Consider the following 12,552-nt stretch of genomic DNA (forward strand, 5'->3'; position numbering starts at 1 on the left):
AGATTTCACGATCAAGAAATAAGTAGTATTATCAGAGAGGATATTCCTCTCTGGTATTATGTATCAAAATTTACTAAAATGCATACATATTTTATTTTTATTCAACATTCTTACATTAAAGTACTTAAAACAATTTCAGTTGTACTAATAATACTATTATTTAAATTGTTTAAAATTATTTTTTTTATGATTACACTTATTAAAGAAATTTCAAATTATCAATAAGTTTTAATTAGAAAAATAATTTAGTCCTTTGGTACATAATTTAATTATACAATTTATGACAATCTACGAGTCGGGTTTTCCCACGATTTGGTTGTTTGTTATCACCATTCACTATAGTCAACTCTTTGCAGTCATTCTTCATAATAAACGATTACATATTTCCTTTTAGTTTTGTATTAGCCATCTTGTTTCTTATTTTCATTGGATAATCGATTTGGATCACGTTTTCCGCTTAATTTGTTGCAAACACCTTCTTTGATATCGCATGATAGTCCGTCGGCGCAAGGACAAAGGATGTAATAGACATCCTTTAATGTCAATACAGAACCATCTGGATATCCAAGGGTCACGTTAAGCGTTGAAACGTTACCTGGTCTACAAACTTCTCCCTCTTTTTGCATAGCTTTACATTGTGGTATACTATACCGCATTGCCCCTAGAATTACACGTTGACGACATTTCTTTTTCTTAAACTAATAATTACCTTTGATTAATTTATTAACATCTTATTGAAAAACAATAAATACCTATGGTACAACAATAGCCTGGTTGACATTCTGTGTTGCTCTGACAACGTATATAATCCGATTGATCAGCTTGCGCGTTGCAGGGACATGTCAATGCGAATAAAAAAACAGAAATCACAAAAATTGGCGTCATCATTGTTATTTTTGCTCGCTGACTCCTGCAACGAAAATGCATCTCCTTTTTTTTTTATTATTCACAATAATTTCAACATTATATACAAGCCACATATGATTTAATAAAAATAATTATCTGTAGGATCGACTGTACCTATTATTTTAACGCGATATCTTTTTTCATTCTTCATGCACGATTTAATTTTACAATTATAGATATTGTCTTAAATGATATATCTTAGGAGGTATATAAATAACGTTACATAGGATCGTCTTATATGGAGCTATCTTTGTCAGAATTTCACGATTAGTCACGATAGTCACGCGTTGATCGTAAAGTTAAAATATAGATAGAGGATGCAGTATTCAAAACTGTATTTAATACTTGTCTTAATTTCGATGTTCCAGAGATATCGCATTATACTATTTGATTACCGCGACCTTCAACTTTCTTTCATTCGTGATAATATGTCACTATAAATTACACAATTTCCGTGAATAGTGTAATAAACTAAATTGTTTTGAGGAGATAGTCCATAGCTATCGTGATGTGTCAAGACTCGAATCATGCAGTTGTGAATGATTTGAAATTAGAAATCAGAATAATAATGGAATTGGAATTCGTTAAATTGCATTCGAGACAATTAAAATATCATATAAAAATATCGACAATATCGTACAAATTTCATATAGAGTAAACATTTACTACAAATACTACTGTACAAAAATTGTATATAATTATAATAGAAAATTTTAATAAGAAAATTAATTTAGTTAAATGGTTGTGTTTAAAATTTCAGTGGACCACAGTGTTTTTACAAAAGTAGTGAACAAAGCAGCAATGGACAAAGTATTTTTTACAAACTTCAAAGATAGCAAGTCTATAGTGTTACGTTTATAAATACAATCATTCGTAATCACGTTTAATTAATCTGAAATACTTTTTAATCGCAAACACCAGTTTTTCCTGTTCGCTTTTTCGTTTAAAAAAAGAATTGAAAACATAAAACTGTATGTACGTACATATGCGCGAACACTTACGAATCTTATACACAGTCTGCAGTCGGCAAACACTTGTTCACATTTGATCGCACAAATCGATGGCCTCTCTTTATATCGGCAGCTTCTCCGCTTCTTTTATTCCTCCAAACAAACGGTTCGCGCGTATTTTTGATCAAAATAAGACTTCCGTTTGACGCGCCTCTGTATCTGTCAAATTAATTGCATTATACTGTGAAAATGTATTTTTAAAAGTAATTGAGTGATACAGAGTATTTTATTTTAATATAAAGAAACGGTAACTTATCGATCAAAGTAATTTATACTTGACATCATAAAAAAATACGCAATACGTAATTAATTTCTGCGATCTTCTTTTAATAAATTTAATGCGATGTGAATCATATATTCGACGTATGTAAATGATAAATTCAACAAAAGATCGTCTATTTATAATTATGTTATTACGTAATCAATTGAATGGAAATTCCAAGATGTGAGATCGCATCAGATTCTGAAAACATACGTAGATCGATAATTGATGTTATTGTTTCGCATTAATACGATGATGTCGATCAGCAGAAGTGCATAAATATTGACAATATAACAATCTAATTTACATTTGCTAAAAAAAAAATCAAGTTTCGTAAAAAAATACACAAAATTAGTCATTCAATTAGCGTTTAATTTGATGTTTTTTTAGTTAAATAGAGATACGTGAAACATGTCAGGTACTTGCACATAAAATTGTTATTTGTACATTGGTATTGATATATAAAACTGCTATTAAGTATTTCCTCATTTTTGATTACTCATTTTCTAGTTTATGTTATCATGGGACCAGCATTTCCTCCAAACAATTTACATAATTTGTATTCACCTGCGGGTATTAGTAATTGCACAAGTTCGATTCGGTTCTGACCGATTTGGTAACGTTAATATATTTCGGTGCTTCTCCGCTAGATGTTCTTACTACTGTCGAACACAGACCAAAACTGTCTCTTTCTATAGATAGAATAGGTGAAGCTGGAAATAACCTCATATCATATGCAAGGGATTATGATGTTTTCGGTTTTTTGGGGTTACAACTATTTATAAAATGAGCTATTCCATTATGTGCCATTTAAAATGGTCGAATACACATTAACGCCGTTAAACACAAGATAATTCATTGCTGTGTCTTTCAGCATTAATTAACAATTTACCAAGAAATTACTAATTCCGTGATGGAACAAATACTTTTGTGAGATCGGTGATTCCACCTTTATTTTCAATTTTCATCTATTCAATCATGGTAATTTATATGTAATTATACAACATTTAAGAAATATGTAAAGATTTTATATTCAAAATAATTAAATGTTTTAGGCTCTCTTAGGTGCTCAATTAGTTATAACACTGATTATGGTCAGTGTTATCCAAAAAGTAACTCCTCATTTTTCTTTGGCAAGATGGATTTTATGTTCTACTGGGTAATTCTTTAAATAATGAGAATATTGACTATATATGATATCTAGAATTAACAAAAGATATTATAACTAATAGGTTGACACGTTACTTGTATCCAACTGATCAACAGCTTAGAACTCTTGCTGGTGTGCCTAAAGAGAAACCCAAGAAAGGTAAACATACTGAAAATGGGAAGGTTGGAGATGTTTTTCATGTTCCTAGAAATTTGGATATCACGCTTGAGAGTGCTAAGATAACTACGTTAGATGTAGTGCATTTAAAATATTATACAGAGTGTCAGTGGTTATTGGACTTTTCTATCTATGCTACTGCAGTTTATATCATGACAGAGGTTGGTAATTATACCTTCTTTTCCTTCATATCTGTATTTCCATTGATACTTTGTAGTTGTATTTATTTGCCATTTCACAGATATATAATTATTTATATCCAATCAAAGATGAAATTAATCTAAGTATGCTTTGGTGCTCACTAGTTCTGGGTTTTGCATTGTATCCTTTTTATAGTTGATTTATATTATTATAATAGCACATAGATCTCTTCAAAAAGTATGTTCCTTATTTAATATTTAGTAAAGTGTTACTTTCTCTTTGGGTGCAATACTTTAAGGGAGAGGAGAGTATAGGTGAAAGGTCTACATGTATTGTAACTGGATTTGCTTATCTTCTCATAGCTATGATGGTTCTTATTGTTGATGAAAACAACCTTGAAATTGGATTGGATAAAGCTTATGCAAGTTTCAATCATAGTGCATCTCTTTTTCTAGATAATCAAGGTCTTTCTTCTACGTAAGTTTATAAAATTCATGCAAGAATGTTTGTAAATTATCGCATTTTTATTTTATTCAAATAAAGTCATGAAATAACTTTTCTTTCATAGAGGGCCAGCATCAAAAATTGTAGTAAAGTTCTTCCTTGCTTTATGGTGTGGTTTACTTGGTTCTTTGTTTACTTTCCCAGGATTAAGAGTGTCAAGAATGCATTGGGATGCATTGAGGTATTAAAATTAAATAAATCTTTAAATTATGCAATTTAAAAAAAATTATATATTTCAGATATTATAAAGATCAAAAGTTGTTATTGTTAATAGCAAACATCAGTTATGCCTCTCCACTTTTATTAGTAAGTTTATGGATTAAGCCTGTAAGCAGAGATTACCTTACAGTCAGAATATTTAGTGGTATGAATGGACCATTGTAAGTTAAGAAATAATGATTACTACAATACACTTATCCATACAAGTTTCTCTTTCTAGATGTATTTTTGCAGGATGACAACTTCGGCTTTTGAGAGTATGAGATTAATTGCAATTATAGTTGCAGTTCTGTTAAAATTTGTATTAATGCCAATGTACTTGCAATCGTATCTCAATCTAGCTATGCAACGTTTAGAGAATCAAAAGAAAGAAGCTGGTAGAATTACAAATGTTGATTTGCAGAAAAAGGTATCAAAATTAAGTGATATATAATATTAACACTTAGCCAACCGCGCACGCCACAGTGAAGTATACATTTTCCACCCTGTTCGAACAAGCCAACCTATATGCTGTCCACCTCGCATTTTTCCAAGTATCGAGGACTAATATTCACTACTTAAAAAACAAAGAAGTCTAAAAATTACTTAAATGGTCAATTATATTTTGCGGTAATGATTTTATTTAACGACTTCACATATTGTTTATACAAAACATCAAATTAAGAGTATATATTAAAAGTATAAAAAAATATAGGTAAAATTAAAAACATTAAAGGTGACTAAAGATAAATAACACGACTTGAACGTGAAATTAAAAATTTATAATGCATTTTAATATTTTTTTACAATGTGGTGTCGTTTGATTATAACTCTATTTAGTTATAACTGATAGTGTAACTTTTTAATTAATTTTAACACCACTAAATCGGTGTATTTTATTATATACTGTACTTTATAAAAGCAGAAAAAGTGGCGCAATTAATTGGGAACAATTCCAGGTAAATAATAACTGATAATAACAAAATAAAAAAGAAAGGAAAACGCGTTACAAAAGTCAAAAAGGGAGATCTCTCCGTTCGGTCACGCAGCGATGTACTTTACAGGGGGGAGATCTACTTATTCGGTTGGCTAAGTATTAAGTAAGAGAAAATATAATTAATTACTCGATACGAAATACCTTTCTTATATTTAATTTCAGATTGCGGCGGTATTCTACTATTTGTGCGTTGTGGCTTTGCAGTTTATTGTGCCGATGATCATATGTTTATTTTTTACATTCATGTATAAAACTCTAGGTAATACAGATATCACTAGAATATTATATTAATTACAATTATGATTTTCTAATTACTTTTATATATCAGGTGGTTATACATGGGAAGGGATATTAAAAGGACCGTCACTTGAAGAATGTCCAGCTGATGAGCCACCAAAGTCTTTATCAAACATAATAAATGCCCATGATAATGAAAAAACTGTTGCGCAAACGGCGCAAGATTTTCAACTTGCTCTGAGTTCCTTAAAGCAGGTAACAGTTGCACTGTAGTTCTTGTGTTAATAATGTTAATATATACTTAACGTTAATAATAACGTTAATAATGTTAATATATATACTAAGAATATTTCTTGTACAACAGATATTCACTGTGGACGTATATAGAGGGTTATTAGGTTTAGCAACATGGTGGAGTTGTTTTGCATTGTTTGCAACTACCGCTATGGGTATGTTTTACCAATCATACTTCTCTAATATGTAAAACAAAGCTATGGTAGGCAGCATTTGTTGTCACTTCGCACAAATTTGTGTCGTTAGTTGGTTTATCAATGCTAAGACCATTGGATTATTTAATAAATGTATCTTAAAAATGGCTTATTTTGAAAATTGTACCTACATTAAGGTACGCACAATACTGGCTGTCTAATGGAAATGTTAATGCTAATTTGAAAAATTTTATAATATGCATAGCAATAAAAATCTTACAATTATAATATGTATAAATGCTATATCGAAATTATAAAATTTAAGATAACTACGTCTTTGCATTGCGATCTTTTTATTGGATACTGTATATAATATATAATACTTATATAAAAATTTAGAACATTTTATCATACTAAGTATTATAAATTAAAAGAAATGAAAAGGAATTTAAAAGTGTTTTACAATTAAAAATAAGTGAGGCTTCTGAATGAGTACGAGACATAAATGAATCGAATCACTGCCAGTAAAATAATCTATTTAATATTCGACGAACGATTAACTGATTACAATTAATAAATCGTTTGCGTATCAGTTCGACGTTAGGGTAGATGAAAGTAACTTTCATCAATAATGTTACGATCATAAGCGGATCAAACAGAGATATTTCACTGCCTTGTACGTATTCGCTTTAATAGTATTTAATTAAAATCTTGTATATATTTCTGTACAAAGTGCTCATTAAAATTTTATGTACAAGAATTGATAATTTTATCGTCGATGTTTTGTGATCTCTAATGACCATTGCGTAAATTTGAACGAAGTTTTTCTCCCTGTCTCTTTTGTTCTTTACAAACCTAATTATTGTATAGTGCATAAAATCACGATGTTCTATAAAAGGGAAAACTATATCGAGTAATTGTTATTCATGGACTGTGCCATCTCGGTATTTTGGAGAAAGTGTGATTCAACGTATTCGAAATGTGCCGATGCTATGCTACTCACGTATCAACCAGGTTGCTTCCGCGATATATAACTCCCCACAGAGTATCTTAGCGTCAGAATAGCTGCTTGATTTTCGTCGGTGATAATACTATCGTTTATTCTAGTGAAAAACTTTGAAAGTTCTTATAAAACTGCAAAATGTTGGTAAGTACCGCTATGTTACTATTTTCATTGCATGTTTTAATGAAAGTTATTATTTTCAGAAATACATAGTACTTTTTTGTATTATGCTTCTTTCGGTATATGCCGAACCACCCATTCAAGGTGTAAAACCAACAAATGTACTTGGCACTTCTGATCAGCATGCATCTTTCAGCTTTATCAGACCGGGTTTAACACAAACAGCCTTCGCTTTTAGTGGCCCTAGCTCTCATCAATCGTTTAGTTCCAGTATTGGAAATCCTCATTTAGCACAAAAGGTTCTTCCAAATGTTGCTAATGCACTTGCTTACAAAAATCCTGGCTTAGGTTTGTAGTACATTCAAAATATTAGATACTTTTAGGAACTAGTTGTAACTGGCATACATTTATCATATCAGGTATATTTCCGGTTGGTCCTGTCACACATGGTTATGCAACTGCACCAGTTGCACCCACTTTTGTTTCTCCTGCACCTGCACCGCTACCCTATCAAACCTCAATTGATCCAACTTCTGCACTAGCTTATTATCAACAGTTACAGCAATATCAGCAAGCCCAGTTACATGGATATTCTGCATCTAATGCGTATCAAGCACAATTAGCGCAATTACTTGCATTACGGCAAGCTCAAGCTCAAGCTCAAGCTCAAGCTCAAGTTCAAGTTCAAGAACATGTGCAAGCACAAGCACAACAAGTAAGAATGATATACTAAAGCTACATCGAGTCCTGCATTGTATAAAATTTAAATATGATTTTTGTTTAATAGTAATCATCTACAGGTACCTGAACAGATTCAGTTACAGCAAGAACAACAACACCAAGCTCAGAATTTATTAGGAATTTCTTATTCCGCAGCACCTTCGGTAGCGCGGGTAAAAGTTGCCGGAAATGGTTATAAATTCGATTTCTAAGATATATAAAATCATTTCATATTAGTCAAATTACGTGAAGTGAAGCAACTTGAAACATTTCTTTAAGTTTCTATAGTCTTCCTTATTAGTTACTTGATTTCAAGTTGCTTAATTCATATAACTTGATTAATCTGAATAAAGCTTAAGTGCATTGTATGATAAAAGTTCCATATTTTATATCTTCATATTTTATTTATTTATTTACAGTGCAAATATGAATATTTTTGTACGTTACAGCAACTAAATAAATTGATCTGCAAATATTCAAATCATTTTTACTCCCTGTTCTTTATCTTATTAACTTTATATAGGTCTTGTGTATTTTATAGAATTATAATAACTTCAGTGAATCGCAAAAGAAAAATTAGTAGACTTGCAAAGGCCCCGGGGGGATTCGAACCCCCGATCTCCTGTTTACTAGACAGGCGCTTTAACCAGCTAAGCCACGGCGCCACGCTTGATGGAATTTCTATCATAAACACTGATCTCGTTTCTTTTTTAATATAATGAAATATATTTCTATATTGTTTTCTACGAATTATATTTTCCGCTTAAGTGTAGGAATATAATAAAATTATAATATAAATAGAATAAAAGGCATAACAAAATAATATCATGTTACGTTCAAATATAAAATTTACATAGAAAAAGCTTATTTTTATTATTTGTTACTATTATATTTCATTTCATGTAAAAGCAAAAGAGTATTTACTCTTTCTCTCTTTTGAGACAACATAACCGCAGTCGGTAGGACTCGAACCTACGCTCCCAGAGGGAATCTGATTTCTAGTCAGACGCCTTAACCACTCGGCCACGACTGCCTCGGTTTAAACTTATTATAGAAGTCAATATTCAGGATTCAAAATTTTTTTTTTTTTTTTTTATTTATTTGTTGAAATTACAATCAATTCTCGCGTTGAGAATTTTCAGTAATTTTTCTGGCGTGGCGCAGTGACATGGCTGTTTATTTACAATAAGTTAATACTTATTATAGATAGGTATAATTTATAAGTATTATAAGTAAGTGCATATGCTTAATTTGGATAATTAAATGAATCTGACGTTTAGGTCTAGCGGGTAGTGCCTCTTCGGATTCAAAATTAAATTTCAAATTTTACATTTAAAGAGTAAGAGATATGCGCTTTACGAAGTACTATATTTAGTACGTATAATTACAACTACGCTTCCTGATGCTATTTTAAGACGCTCAGCTAATCTTTGGCTATAATACGATATAATCCATTCTCCACCATGAGAAAGAATGACTTTGTTACAAAAATGTTTTGGGTCTCGCAAATTCCTTCGACTTTCTTTATCTGTTATTCTATGTCTTTCTCTTCTAGGATGCTTTAGCGTAGCGAATACTTATCAGATATCTTCGGAAAAGCATAAATATGCGGAATAGCATGGACAGTCAGATTGGTCTTAGTTCAGATCCAACGACAGTTTTATAACGAGTCTCATAACAATAACCAAATTCCGGATATTTGAAAGCATTGGTTGAGATTTGGAAAATGAAACAACGCGACGCATGGTTCTCTTTTGGGACATTGCCTTCAGCTGTGTGCTGACTTTGAGGGGCCGAAGACTACCGTCGATGAAGAATATTGTAAAATTAATTCTATATAAAAGCTATATGTTCTATATATCGCATTTTTCTTACAACACCGAAATTTGTTTAAATATTGTTAATAATATAAATTATTATATTACAATTGCTAAAAAATGAAAAAAATTTTTGACCCCGACGTGATTTGAACACGCAACCTTCTGATCTGGAGTCAGACGCGCTACCGTTGCGCCACGGAGTCGTTGGTGTCATCGATTGCTTTAATATATAATATAATGGATTATCTTTTATGATATATATACAGAACATTGAATTTTCATATAAAATTGATATTGAAATATAAATGAAATTGAATACGTCATTTTTTGAACAATTAATATTGCATATGACATAATAATTTATTTATTTATACGTATCATGCTTTTTTTTTTTAAGATGTTTATTAAACCCAAGATACAATTTTAAATACATTTTGGTATTCACAATAAACGGTGAATTTATGTAATGATATCTTAGACAAAGGTACCGATACGCAACGGTACGACGTAGCCATGCTATAATATGTGTCGGCGCTTTACATTTTTCGTGTTTAATATAATTTTTTGGTTTAAGCCGCTGGAGGAGCGGAGCTTCTATGTGATTTTGTTTTTATTTGTTTTTACTGTCCTGAAAACTGGGTCGCAAAACAGGACGCTTGGATAGTATATTATACGTATCATGCATCAAATAGAATATGATCTAGTATGCACGCTTTGTACAGAACAGATTTGAAGATTATCATTAATTAAGACATGAATGAAAACATGAAAACGAAACATGGGAACGAAATATAGTTTTTCTTATGTATTTATGAAGATGTATTTATGTCTTTAGTGCAAAGAAAAAAATTCTATTAAAAATATCTTCAAACAACTCAACCGTTTCTGATGTTGTCTTCTTAATATGCACGTATTAATTCTTAATAAGCACGTGATTTGTGCTCACATCCCGCATGCAAGCCTCGAATTACCCGAGAAACATATCTACCAGGAAGCTACCATTCTCCCTACGTTGAAAAGAGTTTCGCGCGGGTTGTCTCACAAAGCCCCTCCTAGCATCAGGATATCATGCAGTGATTGCAACGTTACCGGCGCATATGCTGTTACGATATTCCGTCATACCTTGACTTTCGCCCGTGAGGAATTTTTTCAACAGGAACGCATGCAGCCAACAGTAATTTCATGACGCCACCGATAGAAGCGCTAGTGTAAGCATTGAATTGTATATGTGTATACGCAGGTTCCTATATACATACTGAAAGCTTTAACTATGTATGTAGAGGCAAATCCCCCACCAGTGTTCCGAATCACATGTTAATTTTAGGGGAAAGCGTAATAAGATTTGATCCATTCGCGAATACCTGCTGGAAGAGTATTGCTACGTATTACTCTTATGAAATATAACGAAGAAATGATTAAGATTTACAGAAGAATTTTGTCTGTACGTACACGCACACGTAAGAAACACATTATTAATTCCAATTTTGGGGAAAAACGGTGTCACTGTCCCGTGATTGCACTTTATATCGTTCAGGTAAGGTTAGGACATTGGCACAATGCATTATCAAGCAAAATTCTAAAGCGGTAAGATGCGTATCGATATTGGAGACATATTGGAACCACAAATTTGCCAAAATTTCTAACCATACAGGGTTAACGAATCAATAAACAATGAAAAGAAGCTGTGTGACCCAATGAAGTACTGCTACGTCACAGAGGTGCTTAAGGCCCGCTCGGCTCTTTCTCAAAATTGTGTCTTTCCAATCCGCGGCTAATATAACACGCATAGAGGTATCATCCACTGCGTTTGACATCTACCGAAGATCATGCGTTCCTGTTCATGAATCGGTTAAATTGTTGATTATGTCCATTCTACCTACTAACTACAGATTTACTGGAGGATTATAAGTATGAATGTAAATAATTTAACATTCATACAACTCTACATACATGTGTAACTAATGTTCGATACGATAAGTACTTGCGTGACAAATGAACTCGAGGTGGCCTCATGGAGCGATCGCCACTGCATATAATCATGGAGGAGTAAACTATTGCTATCAATAGCAAAAATAATTTATCAACTTTTACACAATTAGTTTGTACAACAATAAATGTAGTAACGTATAAAAATAGTTATTGATTATTATTTTGGAAACCCAAAAATCAAACTCGAGGACGGAATGCAGTATGTAATATATTGAAAGAGGAAACGGGTTAGTCTCACTAAAGTAGCTTCCTTGACTAACATGTTAGCCTAATCTTAGGAGGGGCTAAATGAGACAGCCCGCGCGAATGTCGCTCAACTGTACGAGAGAGGAGAAAGGTGATTCATTCATGTTATCCTAATATTTCACGTCTTGTGTGCGGGATGTGAGTACGCACCGCATTTTGATGTAAAGAAAATGCGTAAATACTTACATATACGTTATGGAATTCATATAAATAGTAGTACACGTATATATTTCTAATTTAATAGAGCAAAATTGTCTAAAGAACATAAAAAGGGAGTATGAATAGAAATTTTTAAGGGACTTTATTGTAACCAAAAATTTCATTTTATTTCTACGAATAGTTGTTTTATAAGGATTTTAATATATTGACATAACCGTGCGCCTACTTTTTAAATATTTCAAGAAAATTGTTGGGAAGATAAAGGTAGATAAATTTATATTTAAATTCAAAAAAGGAAAAGATAAACGATTTATTGACCCCGACGTGATTTGAACACGCAACCTTCTGATCTGGAGTCAGACGCGCTACCGTTGCGCCACGGAGTCTTTATTTTGCCTCACTTTTATTTACTAAACTAAGAAGTAAAATATGTATATAACAAAGATCAACATTTTTTTGTATTATATCAAAATTTTTCATGCTGC

General features: G+C 31.8%; 3 protein-coding genes, 2 long non-coding RNA genes and 4 other non-coding genes across 12 annotated transcripts; 3 read left to right on the forward strand and 6 right to left on the reverse strand.

Annotated features, from left to right (window-relative positions):
* Positions 1–74: 74 nt before the first annotated feature.
* LOC117240206 (astakine-like) lies at positions 75–2,101 on the reverse strand. Of its 3 annotated transcripts, none has more exons than XM_033506165.1 (3): positions 1,890–2,101; positions 753–910; positions 75–661 (listed from the first exon to the last, which is right to left on the reverse strand). In XM_033506165.1, coding segments are annotated over exons 1-3 (420 nt in total). In that variant the 5' UTR covers positions 1,892–2,101; the 3' UTR covers positions 75–401. The 3 variants fall into 3 exon arrangements, with proteins under 3 accessions (XP_033362056.1, XP_033362057.1, XP_033362058.1); XM_033506166.1 differs by having other exon boundaries at positions 1,908–2,095; XM_033506167.1 differs by lacking the exon at positions 1,890–2,101 and adding an exon at positions 1,021–1,174.
* A 559-nt stretch (positions 2,102–2,660) lies between these two features.
* LOC117240193 (transmembrane protein 161B) lies at positions 2,661–6,770 on the forward strand. The gene is made up of 11 exons (XM_033506142.1): positions 2,661–3,159; positions 3,234–3,337; positions 3,411–3,666; positions 3,747–3,826; positions 3,908–4,123; positions 4,215–4,331; positions 4,390–4,530; positions 4,604–4,778; positions 5,508–5,604; positions 5,674–5,837; positions 5,947–6,770. The coding sequence occupies exons 1-11, from the start codon at positions 3,157–3,159 to the stop codon at positions 6,064–6,066; spliced, it is 1,473 nt and encodes a 490-aa protein (XP_033362033.1). The 5' UTR covers positions 2,661–3,156; the 3' UTR covers positions 6,067–6,770.
* Positions 6,771–7,053: 283 nt separating this feature from the next.
* LOC117240203 lies at positions 7,054–8,328 on the forward strand. Of its 2 annotated transcripts, none has more exons than XM_033506160.1 (4): positions 7,054–7,157; positions 7,217–7,481; positions 7,553–7,848; positions 7,934–8,328. In XM_033506160.1, the coding sequence occupies exons 1-4, from the start codon at positions 7,152–7,154 to the stop codon at positions 8,063–8,065; spliced, it is 699 nt and encodes a 232-aa protein (XP_033362051.1). In that variant the 5' UTR covers positions 7,054–7,151; the 3' UTR covers positions 8,066–8,328. The 2 variants fall into 2 exon arrangements, with proteins under 2 accessions (XP_033362051.1, XP_033362052.1); XM_033506161.1 differs by having other exon boundaries at positions 7,921–8,033.
* A 116-nt stretch (positions 8,329–8,444) lies between these two features.
* Trnat-agu lies at positions 8,445–8,518 on the reverse strand. The gene has a single exon. It is a non-coding gene; the product is annotated as a tRNA-Thr (tRNA).
* A 286-nt stretch (positions 8,519–8,804) lies between these two features.
* Trnas-aga lies at positions 8,805–8,886 on the reverse strand. Its single transcript has one exon. It is a non-coding gene; the product is annotated as a tRNA-Ser (tRNA).
* Positions 8,887–9,804: 918 nt separating this feature from the next.
* Trnaw-cca lies at positions 9,805–9,876 on the reverse strand. Its single transcript has one exon. It is a non-coding gene; the product is annotated as a tRNA-Trp (tRNA).
* Positions 9,877–10,490: 614 nt separating this feature from the next.
* LOC117240242 lies at positions 10,491–11,327 on the reverse strand. Its single transcript, XR_004494642.1, has 3 exons — positions 11,123–11,327; positions 10,796–11,037; positions 10,491–10,725 (listed from the first exon to the last, which is right to left on the reverse strand). It is a non-coding gene; the product is annotated as an uncharacterized LOC117240242 (long non-coding RNA).
* LOC117240241 lies at positions 10,974–11,808 on the forward strand. Its single transcript, XR_004494641.1, has 2 exons — positions 10,974–11,207; positions 11,325–11,808. It is a non-coding gene; the product is annotated as an uncharacterized LOC117240241 (long non-coding RNA).
* A 573-nt stretch (positions 11,809–12,381) lies between these two features.
* On the reverse strand, positions 12,382–12,453 carry Trnaw-cca. The gene has a single exon. It is a non-coding gene; the product is annotated as a tRNA-Trp (tRNA).
* Positions 12,454–12,552: the final 99 nt, after the last annotated feature.

Source organism: Bombus vosnesenskii, unplaced genomic scaffold, assembly GCF_011952255.1.
Source record: "Bombus vosnesenskii isolate JDL3184/JDL3185 unplaced genomic scaffold, Bvos_JDL3184-5_v1.1 scf7180000014579, whole genome shotgun sequence".
Taxonomy (NCBI): domain Eukaryota; kingdom Metazoa; phylum Arthropoda; class Insecta; order Hymenoptera; family Apidae; genus Bombus; species Bombus vosnesenskii.

What these genes read in the sequence shown, in the direction of transcription:
- LOC117240206 (XM_033506165.1), bottom strand. An exon ending in AGGCTATTGTTGTACCATAG is followed by an intron (nt 662 to 752) that starts GTATTTATTGTT and finishes GTGTAATTCTAG; the next exon opens with GGGCAATGCGGTATAGTATA.
- LOC117240193 (XM_033506142.1), top strand. An exon ending in TGGATTTTATGTTCTACTGG is followed by an intron (nt 3,338 to 3,410) that starts GTAATTCTTTAA and finishes TATAACTAATAG; the next exon opens with GTTGACACGTTACTTGTATC. An exon ending in CTCTGAGTTCCTTAAAGCAG is followed by an intron (nt 5,838 to 5,946) that starts GTAACAGTTGCA and finishes CTTGTACAACAG; the next exon opens with ATATTCACTGTGGACGTATA.
- LOC117240203 (XM_033506160.1), top strand. An exon ending in TTACAAAAATCCTGGCTTAG is followed by an intron (nt 7,482 to 7,552) that starts GTTTGTAGTACA and finishes TTATCATATCAG; the next exon opens with GTATATTTCCGGTTGGTCCT. An exon ending in TGCAAGCACAAGCACAACAA is followed by an intron (nt 7,849 to 7,933) that starts GTAAGAATGATA and finishes AATCATCTACAG; the next exon opens with GTACCTGAACAGATTCAGTT.